The 14034-nt window shown below is 48.3% G+C and overlaps 1 protein-coding gene across 1 annotated transcript; it reads left to right on the forward strand.

The window, feature by feature from the left end:
* Window positions 1-4975: 4975 nt before the first annotated feature.
* Window positions 4976-13692, forward strand: LOC137096887 (zinc finger protein 420-like). Its single transcript, XM_067467167.1, has 2 exons — window positions 4976-5041; window positions 10273-13692. Exon 2 carries the CDS (start codon window positions 10452-10454, stop codon window positions 11907-11909), a length of 1458 nt encoding a protein of 485 aa, XP_067323268.1. The 5' UTR covers window positions 4976-5041; window positions 10273-10451; the 3' UTR covers window positions 11910-13692.
* Window positions 13693-14034: the final 342 nt, after the last annotated feature.

The following is a 14034-nucleotide window of genomic DNA, read 5'->3' on the forward strand; positions in this document are numbered from 1 at the left end:
TATGCATGCCTAGTGTGGAACACATCTCACCACACTAAAGCAGTGGATGTGGCTCTTAATGAGACATGCCGCATTATCACGGGGTGCCTGCGCCCTACACCACTGGAAAAATTACACTGTCTAGCCGGTATTGCACCACCTGACATCCGCCGGGAAGTAGCAGCCAATAGTGAAAGGACCAAGGCAGAGACATCTCCAGCTCATCCCCTGTTTGGGTATCAGCCAGCACGTCAACAACTTAAATCAAGAAATAGTTTTCTAAGATCTACAGAGACACTCACTGGAACCCCTCAGCAAGCGAGAGTCCAAAAGTGGCAGGCTCAAACCCAGCACCTCAACCAATGGCTGAGAGACTCCCTCCTGGGCACACAGAGGACTGGGCGACCTGGAAGGCAATGAACAGACTGCGCTCTGGCACCACGAGATGCAGAGCCAACCTTCAGAAATGGGGCTACAAAGTGGAATCCTCGACATGTGATTGTGGAGAGGAGCAAACCACTGACCACCTGCTGCAATGCAACCTGAGTCCTGCCACATGATGCACAAGGGAGGACCTTCTTGCAGCAACACCAGAAGCACTCCAAGTGGCCAGAGACTGGTCAAAGGACATTTAATCAACTCTCATACTCACAAATTTTGTAATCTGCTTGTTTGCTTTGCTCTGTTAGAAATGTAATATAATTTGACTGGTTGTTCTGACACGACAAATAAATAAATGGGGTGAAATGCTGTAAGGTAATGTTGATATTGAATGTAGGATGTGAAAATGCTTTGCGCTTCAAAGATTGAGAATAGCAGTCGCAATGGGCACAACTAGTGTGACCCCTAACAGTCTGTTTTTGGAATGTGGTGGGAGAGTGGTACTCTGAATGGATGATCAAGTCTCTTAAGTTCTTGGATCTTTTGTGGGCAATCATAGGTGTGCTTTGGCATCCTGAGATGTCTTGTACTTGATGCCGGTGTTTAAAGATGATCTTTTTCATTTCAGATGAGTATTGTGTCGGAGAGGCCAGATCATGCGGTTGCTTTACTTCCTAGGGTGTTCCTGCAGTCGCTCATTCCTGTGAATGGAGTTAGCCTTGCTGATGGCTGTGTTAAGTATCCTATTGGGGTATCCTCACTCTCTGAGTTGTTTTTTCAGGATACCTGCCGAAGGGTCAAAATCCTTTTGAGTGCTAGAATTACGTGTCAGTCTTAAAAGCTGTGAGTATGGTAAACTGGATTTCAGTGAATGCTGGGGAAAACTAGAAAAACGAAGGATAACATATAACACATAACATATAACACATAACAGCTTTAAATTTTGTGCTTTAGAGAAAGTATCACCTAAACCCAATGCAGATGTCAAAAGATGCCTGCTACGGAGAGTCATTTTGGATTTTCAAACCAGAAACACTTTCCCCTCAAGGGCTGAAAGATAGAATTGATGACGCTTGTTTTCTGTAAGACGCAGCCTTCCTTAAGAGCCATTCTGGTCCCATCACATTGGCTCGTTACACAACTCCATTCACAACAGAGCCAAAGCTATTTACAGGTGTGTAAGGAGACAAGCGTGGGTATCAACACTTCTTTTAAACGTTGGTAATTTGGAGATTTTAATCTTCTCTCCTGCCTGTGTGTTGCTTCATTTCTTACCTAGTATACCCGGCCATTATAGATGAAGACAGGAATTCACAACAGAGCCAAAGCTACGATCAGGAATGGTTTTGTGTATCAAAAACCTTTTTCAAAACAATGTTAATTTGGGGTTTTTTAGCATATCTGTGAAGTCTCGGCCTAGTATTTCTTTCCCTGCTTGCTTTCTTGCCTGTGCACTGTTCCATTTTGCCAAGTTTAGGGGAGAAGCTTAGGTTCCCCCTCGAGGCTGAGCTCGGTTGGTGCAGCCCATTCGGACTCAGAGCCAGAACGGGCTGGTGAAAGAACTTCTTATGGCATTCCTTTTGATCTTAGCTTGAAGTTAGTTAGCCAGAGAGTGTCTGGTCTGGCCTAGCAATTTGAACAGGCCATCCTTAGCACATATTTGCCTTATAGATAGATAGTAGATATACATGCAACAGTTAATAGATATATATTAGGGCTGGGTGGTTTCGTTTCGTAATTTCGTAATTCGTTAAAAATTCGTTTTGTTTTTTTTTTTTTGTTACGAAGCGATAACGAACCATTCAGGAGCATCTAAAAAACGAAACGAATTTTTCAATTCGTTTCGTAATTGCTTCGTATTCGTTTCGAAATCGTTTCGTTATTATTTCCGCATGTCTGGGGCAAGTTTTATAGCTGTTGTTTGTTTAATCAGTGAAAAAAAAATTATAAATATCACACCAACAGTCAACAACAGAGGGAGAGGGAAGCTTCAGAAGTTCCCTCTGTCCCATATGGAGGTTTTTTAGCGTATTGCGCGGTCGGGTCCGCCATTAACGAATCGATTCGTATTCGTTTCGTATTCGTTTCGTATTCGTTTCGTAATTTTACGAAATTTCGTAAATATCGAACTTTTTTAAAGAAAAATTTCGGAATTCTTTTAAATATCTAAACGCAAAAACCCCCAAAAAACGAATCGAGTTTAGAAACAAATTTTTCCGTGGTTGCCCAGCCCTAATATATATGCCATAGTTAATAGCCATATTTGCCTTAGAGTTTATAGTATATGTTATAAAGAATAGTTATATTTGCCATAGTTTATAGATTATAGACTATGCCATAGAATAGCTATACTTACCTCATAGATTAGAATATGTTTGCCTCATAGAATAGTTATACATGCCCAGAGTTTATAGTTGTTACCTCAGAGCATCATTCTACTTCATAGTCTCCTGTTGTCTTTACCATCACAATTCATACTGCACCTTTGTATACCTTGTTTTAATTCATCTTGATTGTTTAGTAAACTTCATTGGTCATTTTTAGTCTTGTCTCTAGTGTTTTATTTTGAGGTATTAAAGTAATTTAAAGTAAAGTAATATCAGAAGACGCTTCCTTCTTGGGAGGAGAGCAATGTCCAATCTCGATAAAATAGTAAAGAGTAGAGACATCAGACTGGCAACCAAGATCCATTGCCTAGTCAAAGCCGTGGTCTTCCCTGTAGTCACCTACGGATGTGAGAGCTGGACCTTCGGGAAGGCTGAGCCAAGGAAGAGAGATGCTTTTGAGCTGTGGTGCTGGAGGAAAGTGCTGAGAGTGCCTTGGACTGCGAGAAGATCCAACCAGTCCATCCTCCAGGAAAGAAAGCCTGACTGCTCATTGGAGGGAAGGAGACTAGAGACAAAGCGGAAGTCCTTTGAATGCCACATCATGAGGAGACAGCAAAGCCTGGAGAAGGGAATGATGCTGGGGAAAGTGGAAGGCAAAAGGAAGAGGGGCCGACCAAGGGCAAGATGGATGGATGGCATCCTTGAAGTGACTGGACTGACCTTGAAGGAGCTGGGGGTGGTGACGGCCGACAGGGAGCGCTGGCATGGGCTGGTCCATGAGGTTACGAAGAGTTGGAGACGACTGAACGAATGAACAACAACAAAAGTAGTTTAGGGCATACCGAGGGAGGGCAGAGGGGGAAGGCTCCTCCTGGGTGAGCAGTCAGTCTTCCAAGGGCAAGCGGGGGAGGGGCCTTTCATGGGGGGGGGGTCTCCTTTCCTTGATAGGGTTCCATGGGGGGGGGGGGGTCTGTGTGAGGGAGTTCCACAGGCGACCCCCATCAGAAGCCACCTCTCAGGAGCAGAGCCAGTTGTCTCCAGGTGAGTTCCCTGAGCATCTTGGAGGGAGGGAGGGCAGAGGGGGGAGGCTCCTCCTGGGTGAGCAGTCAGTCCTCCAAGGGCAAGCAGGGGAGGGGCCTTTCATGGGGGGGGGTCTCCTTTCCTTGATAGGATTCCATGGGGGGGGGGGTGAGGGAGTTCCACAGGCGACCCCCATCAGAAGGCACCTCTCGGGAGCAGAGCCAGGTGTCTCCAGGTGAGTTTCCTGAGCATCTTGGAGGGAGGGAGGGCAGAGGGGGGAGGCTCCTCCAAAGGAGGCAGGGGAGGGAAGAAGGGGGGCCAGGGTCCCCTTGGGGCCCCTCCATAAGGGGCTACTCCAGAGGGGGAGAAAGCTGGGCCCCCATGCCTCCTGCTGGGGACTGGCCTCCCTCGCCTTGCCCCCCCCCCTGTCTGCTCAGGGCTCCCTCCTCGGGCGGGGCCTCTGCCTTCCCTCCCTCCCTGTGGGCCCCTCCTGGCCTGCTCCATCTCCCACTGGGCCCCATTCATCAGGGAACGAGATTCAGCTCTGGCCAGAGTGGACCCTGGGGGGGGGGGACGGGGGGACAGGGACACCCCCCTTCCCATCCTCCTCCTGCAGGGGCCTTCTTCCCCAGAGAAGCCCCCCCCCCTCCTCCGCCCCTGAGAACAAGGGAAGCCGAGGGGGAAGCCAAGGGGGAGGGAGGGAGGGGGGGGAGGGAGAGCGTGGCCTTGAGGGGGGGGAGGAGGAGGAGAGCCCGCCCAAAGGAGACGCGCCCCCTCTTGCTCCCCTCCCTCCTCGCCCGAGAAGGAGGCCAGGAGACAGGGTGGGAACCAGAGAGAGAGAGAGAGAGAGCAAATGGGCCAGGAGGGAGGAGGAGGAGGAGGAAGAGGAAGAAGAGGAGAGCCCGCCCGAAGCAGCAGCGCCCCCTGCCGGCCGGGCGGACTCGCGCTCTCTCTGTCTCTGCGCGGACTGGAGGGAGGGAGGGGGGAGGAAACCCTGCGAGAGAGCGAGCGAGACCCAGGCCCAGAGGGAGGAGGAGGAGGAGGAGGAAGAAGAGGAGAGCCCGCCCAAAGCAGCACCAGCAGCAGCGCCCCCTGCCGGCCGGGCGGACTCTCTCTGTCTCTCTGCCTCCTCCTCCTTCGGCCGCTTCCCCTCAGCCAATCGGGAGCCAGGCCGCTCCGCACAGTCCCCGCCCACCGAGTGAGAGAGGGAGGGAGAGCGGGGAGAGGGACGTCCCTCAGGCCACGCCCCCTCCGCCGCGGGCGGGCGGGCGGGCGGGCGGGCGCCATTTTGGAGGAGGAGGAGGGGAGAGAGAGAGAGAGAGAGAGAGGCTGAGGTGAGCAAAGACGGGGAGGGAGGGGTTTGAAGGGGTGGAGTGTCCCTCTGTCCCTGCCATGGGAGAAAGAAAGAAAGAAAGAGGCCTTCCCTCCCTCCCTCTCGCCTGCCTGCCTGCCTGCCTGCGTGTGGGGCCCGCCTCGGCCTTGTGTCCAGCTGAGCTGCTTGGCGGCCAAAGACGAAGAGGAGGGGGAGGAGGCGCCGCGGCCTAGTCCAAAGGAAGGAAGGAAGGGAGTGAGGGAAGCAGGCCCTCTCAGCCACCACCACGAAGGGCAGGCAGGCAGGCAGGCAGGCAGGCTTCCCTGGCCGGAATCCCTCAGACTGGGTGGCACTCTCTCCCGACCTTTCCCCCACACAGAACCTGAGACTGGGAAGGAAGGCACCTGGGGAAGGCCCCTTCAGCCCAGCCCCAAGCAACACAGGGAGGCAGGCAGGCAGGGAGGGGCCCCTCTGGGAGGGAGGGAGGGAGGGTCAGTCAGCACTGTCGCCCCCTCCTCACGGGTCCCATCCTTCAAAGATGGGGGGGAGGGGAGGAGCGATGTCCATGAAGGAAGGCAGGCAGGCTTCCCTGTTAGAAGTATTGTAAAATGTGCAAAATTATATTGTTCATTGCATGTATTTGGTTATGTTTGTGTAAGTGAGTTTGTGCCTTTAATTGCTGAAATGCTTGTGGTTTGGGTTTGGTCAATTGGGTGCAGGTGGATCTCATGGCTGCTGTTATAATGGTTTGCGTCTGCCTGCAGCCTTTAGGTCTTGGTCTTGGATTTGGTTGGAGGTTTTTGTTTAGGGTCTGATTTCTGAGTTTCCACTTTGTTGTTGTTCATTTGTTCAGTCGTCTCCGACTCTTCGTGACCTCATGGACCAGCCCACGCCAGAGCTCCCTGTCGGCCGTCACCACCCCCAGCTCCGTCAAGGTCAGTCCAGTCACTTCAAGGATGCCATCCATCCATCTTGCCCTTGGTCGGCCCCTCTTCCTTTTGCCTTCCACTTTCCCCAGCATAATTGTCTTCTCTAGGCTTTCCTGTCTCCTCATGATGTGGCATTCAAAGGACTTCAACTTTGTCTCTAGTATCTTTCCCTCCAGTGAGCAGTCGGGCTTTATTTCCTGGAGGATGGACTGGTTGGATCTTCTTGCAGTCCAAGGCACTCTCAGCACTTTCCTCCAGCACCACAGCTCAAAAGCATCTCTCTTCCTTGGCTCAGCCTTCCCTAAGGTCCAGCTCTCACATCCGTAGGTGACTACAGGGAATACCATGGCTTTGACTAGGCAATGGATCTTGGTTGCCAGTCTGATGTCTCTACTCTTCACTCTTTGATCGAGACTGGACATTGCTCTTCTCCCAAGAAGGAAGCGTCTTCTGATTTCCTGGCCACAGTCTGCATCTGCAGTAATCTTTGCACCTAGAAATACAAAGTCTGTCACGGCCTCCACGGTTTCTCCCTCTATTTCCCAGTTGTCAATCATTCTTGTTGCCATAATCTTGGTTTTTTTGACGTTTAGCTGCAACCCGGCTTTTGCGCTTTCTTCTTTCACCTTGATTAGAAGGCTCCTCAGCTCCTCCTCGCTTTCGGCCATCAGAGTGGTGTCATCTGCATATCTGAGGTTGTGAATGTTTCTTCCAGCAATTTCCACCCCAGCTTTCCACTAGGAAGCTATAATAAAGTAAGCTTCTGCTGTAGTATTGTTATTTTTTATTTGATATTATAACTCTGCTGACATTCCCTGGCCGGAATCCCTCAGGCTGGGTGGCACTCTCTCCCGACCTTCCCCCCGCATAGAACTTGAGACTGGGAAGGCAGGCACCTGGGGAAGGCCCCTTCAGCCCAGCCCCAAGGAACACAGGCAGGCAGGCAGGCCTATGGGCTCCTCCGAGGTGGGGAGGGAGGGAGGGAGGCCTCCTGGAAAGGATAGACCTGGCCACTAACCCCTTCCCAGCCCCTTCCCATCAGGGCTCCTTCCTCTGGCCATTCCCAGGGGGAAGGAGGGAGAGAAAGAAAGGGCCCTCAGGCCACAGGGAAACAGGAGTGGTCATCATTCACCCTCTCAGGAGAAAACCACACCGTTGCACGACATTTTTTAAGAAAACAAACCAACTTTTGGCTCTGCCTGACTTTCCCTGCGGTGCCTGTCGTGTTCCTGGATGCGTGCCTGGGCCAGGCTGCTGTGGCTGCTGCGGCTGTGGCTGCGCCTATGGGGTCTGTCCACAGCTGCAAGGGAGACCGTGGACTCCGGCAGATTATGTTTTCTTGCCCTGGTGAAGGGAGTTAGTCTGGATGGCCTTCAGGCAGCATTTCTCAACCTAGGAAGACCCTGGGTGGGGGTCACCAGGGGGGTGTCAGAAGGGTCACCCAAGACCACCAGAAAACACACTACTTTCTGCTGGTCATGCGGATTCTGTGTGGGATGTGTGGCCCAATTCTGTCGTTGGTGGGGTTCAGAATGCTTCGTGATTGTAGGAGAACTATAAATCACAGTAACTACAACTCTCAAAAGTCAAGGTCTATTGTATTGTCGAAGGCTTTCATGGCTGGAATCACTAGGTTCTTGTGGGTTTTTTCGGGCTATATGGCCATGTTCTAGCGGCATTTTCTCCTGACGTTTCGCCTGCATGTATGGCAAGCATCCTCAGAGGTAGTTTCCCCAAACTCCATCTTGTGCATATTTGGGCATATTGAGTATTCTTGCCAAGTTTGGTCCAGATCCGTCATTGTTTGAGTCCACAGTGCTCTCTAGATGTAGGTAATGCGCAAGTACTTCATCAGTGGAGCCCCCAGTGGTGCAGTGGGTTAAAGCACTGAGCTGCTGAGCTTGTTGATCAAAAGGTCACAGGTTCGATTCCGGGGAGCGGCGTAAGCCTCCGCTGTCAGCCCTAGCTTCTGCCAACCTAGCAGTTTGAAAACATGCAAATGTGAGTAGATCAATAGGTACTGCTCCGGCGGGAAGGTAACGGCGCTCCATGCAGTCATGCTGGCCACATGACCTTGGAGGTGTCTATGGACAACGCTGGCTCTTTGGCTTAGAAATGGAGATGAGCACCACACCCCAGAGTCAGACATGACTGGACTTAATGTCAGGGGACTACCTTTACCTTTACCTTTTTACTTCATCAGTATCACAGATGGACGATGAAAGCGACAGCTCCCCTGGCGGCCAGAAAAAGTTAAATCGCCTCTGTGTTTGTCTATATACGTTGTATGTCTAATTGACATTGAATGTTTGCCATATATGTGTACATTTTCATCCGCCCTGAGTCCCCTGCGGAGTGAGAAGGGCGGAATATAAATACTGCAAATAAATAATAAATAGGGAGTCCAAAGGGTCCCCAGTCATTGTCGTCGTCATCATCATCATACAGTTGGAAAATGGGATTTATATATGTCCAGGGTGGGAGTAAGAACTCCCATCCGCCCTAAGCAAGTATGAACGCTGCAATTCCCCCCCCCCCCCCCGACCAGCACCGAGAGGCCCTACAGCTCCAAAGCCCGGTCGCCCCCCGCCCGGGGAAATCTCCTGCCAGGTGGCATTAGCTGGTCTTGATTGATTCCTGTACACGTCCCCCCTGGTGGGAAAGCTTGGTTCCTCAGCCCTGTTCCTATGAGCTCCCTCTTGCGAATAACCTGCTCCTCTTTTTATCTCGCTCGAGTTTTTTAACATTTTATCCTCCACATGTGGCCCGCCCACTGTCATTGTGATCGTGTTTAATGTAATTGTACTGCTAATGTATTCATATGTTTTTATGTAATTATGATGTTGTTCCTTGTTGCTTGTGTTTTGGTTTTATTTTGCTGTAATCTGTTGTTTGGGCTTGGCCTCATGTAAGCCGCCCCGAGTTCCCGTCGGGGGAGATGGTGGCGGGGTATAAATAAAGATTATTAGTATTATTATTATTATTGATGGCCTTTCTCCTGCTAGCTCCAGGGGAAGTAGATGTTGAGGACATGAAGACAGGACACGACTCTTCCTGATCTCTCTTTCTTAAAGGAAGGTCTTGATAAATTGTCAGTCAGTTCTGTTATAAGATCATCAGGACAGCCCTTTACATGCTTTCTTAAAACTTCCTCACTTTCTTCTTTTTGTGGCATGAAAGGGCTCGCAAGGTGCTTGTTCCTACTTGAGTTATTTGCTTGTGAGTCCTCATCATGGTCAACATCCGTGAGGAACGATAGAGACTTCTTGAAAGGTATATAGAGAAAAGATTTATTTATAAAAACAGACAACTAACTTCTTCTTCTGAGAGATACAAAACACTTAACTTGTTATTAAAGCACAATATCTTGATGGTTGCTTGAAAAGAGTTTCTTCACTTAATTACAAACAGAGCTAATCAAACAGATATAGCTGCTGGTTACAAAAATCCCTCACTCTACTTCAGCGAAATATTAATGAGTTACGGACTAACCTATCCTAGGCAGTCCCCTGAGTTATCAGCTAGCTCTTCCTAGAGTTCTTTCAGCTAACTAACTCAGACTAGAGAGCTAATGCCTTGTGCCGTTTCCCACAAGTAATCAGGTTGCTGCTCTCTCTCTCTCTCAAAAACCCAGTTTCAAAAACACTTGTTCTCCCACCAGCTCCCAAATCTCGTCTCTTCAGAAGCTGAAATCTTTTCCCTCCTCAGACTTGGCTCCTCCCCTCTGCTCTAGCCAATCCCAGGAGACCTCAAACTCCTCCCATCTTCTAGCCACCCTCCTTCAAGATGGCTGTTTCCCTGGCATACACTCACAAAATGGAGGTTTTCTGTACTGTCACCCAGGCTTCTTTTCTGGCCTACTAGGTAAGATTCACTACAGCAAGACAGCCATCTTGGTGTCCCTTCTGAGCATTGAGCCCATTCCTGGTCATTCAGGGACACGCATGATCCAGCGAATGGTGTCCTTGAGTCTTGCAAAGGACCGCTCCTTTCTCCCAGCCTTCCTGCCTCGCATTCCTTTTCCACATTTCTGTTAATCCCAATAAAATCAGTATGATGCTCCAGAATTAGGATTTCCCCATTTTTCCTTCTCTCATTCCTTTTTTTTCTTCCTCCATCCCTCTCTTCTTCTGAATTCATTCCCTCCTTTTTAAAGAACCATTGATTCCCACGGCTGGTCTCTGGATATGTGCGTGAGGCCCCAGTGTCGGCCTTTCTTGGTATTTCCGTTCTCAACGTGACCCATGAAGGGGAAGGGGGAAATCTTGGAGGTAGAGAAGGTCTCTGGCTTCCATCCTTGATCTTTCTCTTCTTTCTTCACCAGGGAAGGGAGGACTCTTTGGAGCGACCTCTTGGATGCAGTAAGGAAACCAGTAATACAGGGAGAAGAAATCCTCTCGAGGCGATGATCTTGCTGAATTCTTGACTTCACTTACAGATAACAAAGGAATAAAGAAGAGTCAAGTCTCTCTATTGGAATTAAACACAAGTATCATTCTTGACATGGAGGAGAAAACGTCTAAATGCCTGGAGTGTGGAATGAGCTTCACTCGGAGGCATGATCTGCAGCAACATGTAAAGACTCACACTGGGGAGAAACCCTATTCCTGCCTGGAGTGTGGACAGAGCTTTGCTCGTCGTTCACAACTACGTACACATCAAAGGACTCACACTGGGGAGAAACCCTATAAATGCCTGGAATGTGGACAGAGATTTGCTGATAGTTCAAGTCTACGTAGGCATCAAAGGACTCACACTGGGGAGAAACCCTATTCCTGCCTGGAGTGTGGAAAGAGCTTCACTCGGAGGCATGATCTGCAGCGACATGTAAAGACTCACACTGGGGAGAAACCCTATTCCTGCCTGGAGTGTGGAAAGAGCTTCACTCAGAGGCATGATCTGCAGCAACATGTAAAGACTCACACTGGGGAGAAACCCTATTCCTGCCTGGAGTGTGGACAGAGCTTCGCTCAGAGTGCACATCTACACAACCATCAAAGGATTCACACTGGAGAGAAACCCTATACGTGCCTGGAATGTGGACAGACTTTCACTCGTAATTCCAATCTACAGAGACATCAAATGACTCACACTGGGAAGAAACCCTATAAATGCCTGGAATGTGGACATAGCTTCACTCTGATTTCAAGTCTGCATTCACATGAAAGGACTCACACTGGGGAGAAACCCTATATGTGCCTGGAGTGTGGACAGAGCTTTGCTCATAGTTCAGGTCTACGTTCACATCAAAGGATTCACACTGGGCAGAAACCCTATAAATGCCTGGAATGTGGACATAGCTTTGCTGATAGTTCAGGTCTACGTAGTCATCAAAGGACTCACACTGGGGAGAAACCCTATAAGTGTCTGGAGTGTGGACAGAGCTTCGCTCATAATTCAAGTATGCATTCACATAAAAGGACTCACACTGGGGAGAAACACTATAAATGCCTGGAATGTGGACAGACTTTCACTCGTAATATTAGTCTACATAGACATCAAAGGACCCACACCGGGGAGAAACCTTATACGTGCCTGGAGTGTGGACAGAGCTTTGCTCATCGTTCATATCTACATTCACATGAAAGGACTCACACTGGGGAGAAACCCTATAAATGCCTGGAATGTAGACAGAGCTTTGCTCATCGTTCATATCTATATTCACATGAAAGGACTCACACTGGGCAGAAACCCTATAAATGCCTGGAGTGTGGACACAGCTTTGCTCATAATTCAAGTCTACGTTCACATGAAAGGACTCACACTGGGCAGAAACCCTATAAATGCCTGGAGTGTGGACAGAGCTTTGCTCATAATTCAAGTCTACGTTCACATGAAAGGATTCACACTGGGCAGAAACCCTATAAATGCTTGGAATGTGGACAGAGTTTCACTCAAAATTCGAGTCTACATAAACATCAAAGGACTCACATGAGGGAAGAAACCCTATACATGCCTTGACCCACACTGGGGGAAAAACCTTATGAATGCTTGGAGTGTGGCCTGAACTTCACTCAGAGTAGACCACTACGTTCACATGAAAGCACTCACCCTGGGGAGCAACCCTGTAAATGCCTGGAGTGTGGACAGAGCTCCACTCGTAGTTCACCTCTACATAAACATCAAAGAACTCACCCTGGGGAGAAACCACCTAGAGACATAGCATAAAGTCATAGAATCATAGAATAATAGAGTTGAAAGAGATGACATGGGACATCCAATCCTGCTTTGATTTTATAAGCTTCATGTGATTTTATGGTTATTACTGATGTTTAATACAGTTTTAATATCTGTATATTTTAAGTTGTATTGCAACACTGTTAATTTGTGAGCTGCTTTGAGTGTCCGAATGGAGAGAAAAAGCAGGATATAAATAAATATAATAATGATAATCCCCTGCCATGCAGGAAAAGCACAATCCAAGTATCCCTGAGAGATGGCACGTGGAAAGAGCGTCCCTGAGAGTTGACGTCTACATAGACATAGACTTCCCATTGGAGGGAACTGTGGTCATTGATCCCAGAGAGACTCTAAGGCAGAGCTTGCCAAACTTTTCATGTTGGTGTCACGTTTTAGACACGCCTCCTTTCGTGACACTGTAATTCAGTTTAAGTAGCCAGACAGAGTTTAATCCAACTCCATATAAGATTTTCAATACATATAATAATATATACAGATGGGTTTCATATAATCTTTCTGTATAAATAATCCTTGTGTCGTTTCCTCTGTAGCTGCTCCGTGTGTTTCATCGCAAACATTGTTACTAATACATTTTATTTCCTTACTTTTATCAACTTATTCATTTCAGTGGTAATTACTGCAGTTCAATCAATAAATTGGGCAGATAAACATGTCATGACAGTACTTGGACTTGAACGCCCCCGCACTCCACTTCTGTCGTGATTCTCTGAGGGGAGGAGAATGACCAGGGACACAATCAGCCCGGTGGGAAGTTCTCAGAATTTGACCCAGGTCTGCTTGTTCATTGGTTCGTGTACTTTGTGTGTCTCTACAGGAGTGTTTGAGTGGTGTGTGCTTTTCCTGATTTGTATTTGTAGTTGTGGCAGCCCCTCAATGAACTGTATGGTTTTAGCATTTTGTGTTGTAAACGTACTATGTTTCTCTTTTCCTTAATGAAAGGCATGTTTACGAAAAGGGGATTGGGAAGGGCGAAACCTCCCACTGGAAAGGCAGATGGAGCTGGGGGTCAAGGCATCCTCTCAGGCCCTTTGGGGTATCATTTTTCCACCTATTGTGTTAGTCGCATCGCTCTGGGTTTGAGTTTTATGCTTCAGTCCTTAAGTATATATTGTCTTTACATATATTGCAATGTGATGTTTTATTTTTATTAATGTATGTATTTTCTATGTGGCATCGAATTGTGCTGATTGTTCGCTGCCCTGAGTCACCTTTGTGCTGATATGGGCGGGGCAAAAATGATATAGATAAATAAATGAATAAAAGAGTCAAAACCTGACTCAAGGAGCAGGCTTTTGGAAACTAGAGCAACGCAGTAATATCTGAATTGAAATCTTTGACCTGGGAATGGACTCAGTCCATGAATTTTGGATGGAATGTTTTTACCTTCAAATCTGAACTGTCTAATATGTTGCCATTTGTAAATGTGTAGGTAATTGTGGTTGAAGCACAAGGTGTGTGCCCAGTAAGCCGCCTTGAGTCCCCTGTATGGGGCAGAGAAGGGTCAGGGCACACGTATGGCAAATAAATCAATCAGTACAACATGCCTGGAGTGTGGACAGAACATTCACTGAGAAGGGAAACCTGCATTCACATCAGAGACTCACACTGGAGAGAAACTCTTCACATGACTGGAGTGTCCAAAGACCTTCACTTGTAGTTCAGATCTACATACGTGTGTAAAGACTCGCACTGGGGAGAAACTCTTCACATGACTGGAGTGTCCAAAGACCTTCACTTGTAGTTCAGATCTACATACGTGTGTAAAGACTCGCACTGGGGAGAAACTCTTCACATGACTGGAGTGTCCAAAGACCTTCACTTGTAGTTCAGATCTACATACGTGTGTAAAGACTCGCACTGGGGAGAAACTCTTCACATGACTGGA

The sequence above is a fragment of the Anolis sagrei genome, chromosome 4, assembly GCF_037176765.1.
Source record: "Anolis sagrei isolate rAnoSag1 chromosome 4, rAnoSag1.mat, whole genome shotgun sequence".
NCBI lineage: Eukaryota > Metazoa > Chordata > Lepidosauria > Squamata > Dactyloidae > Anolis > Anolis sagrei.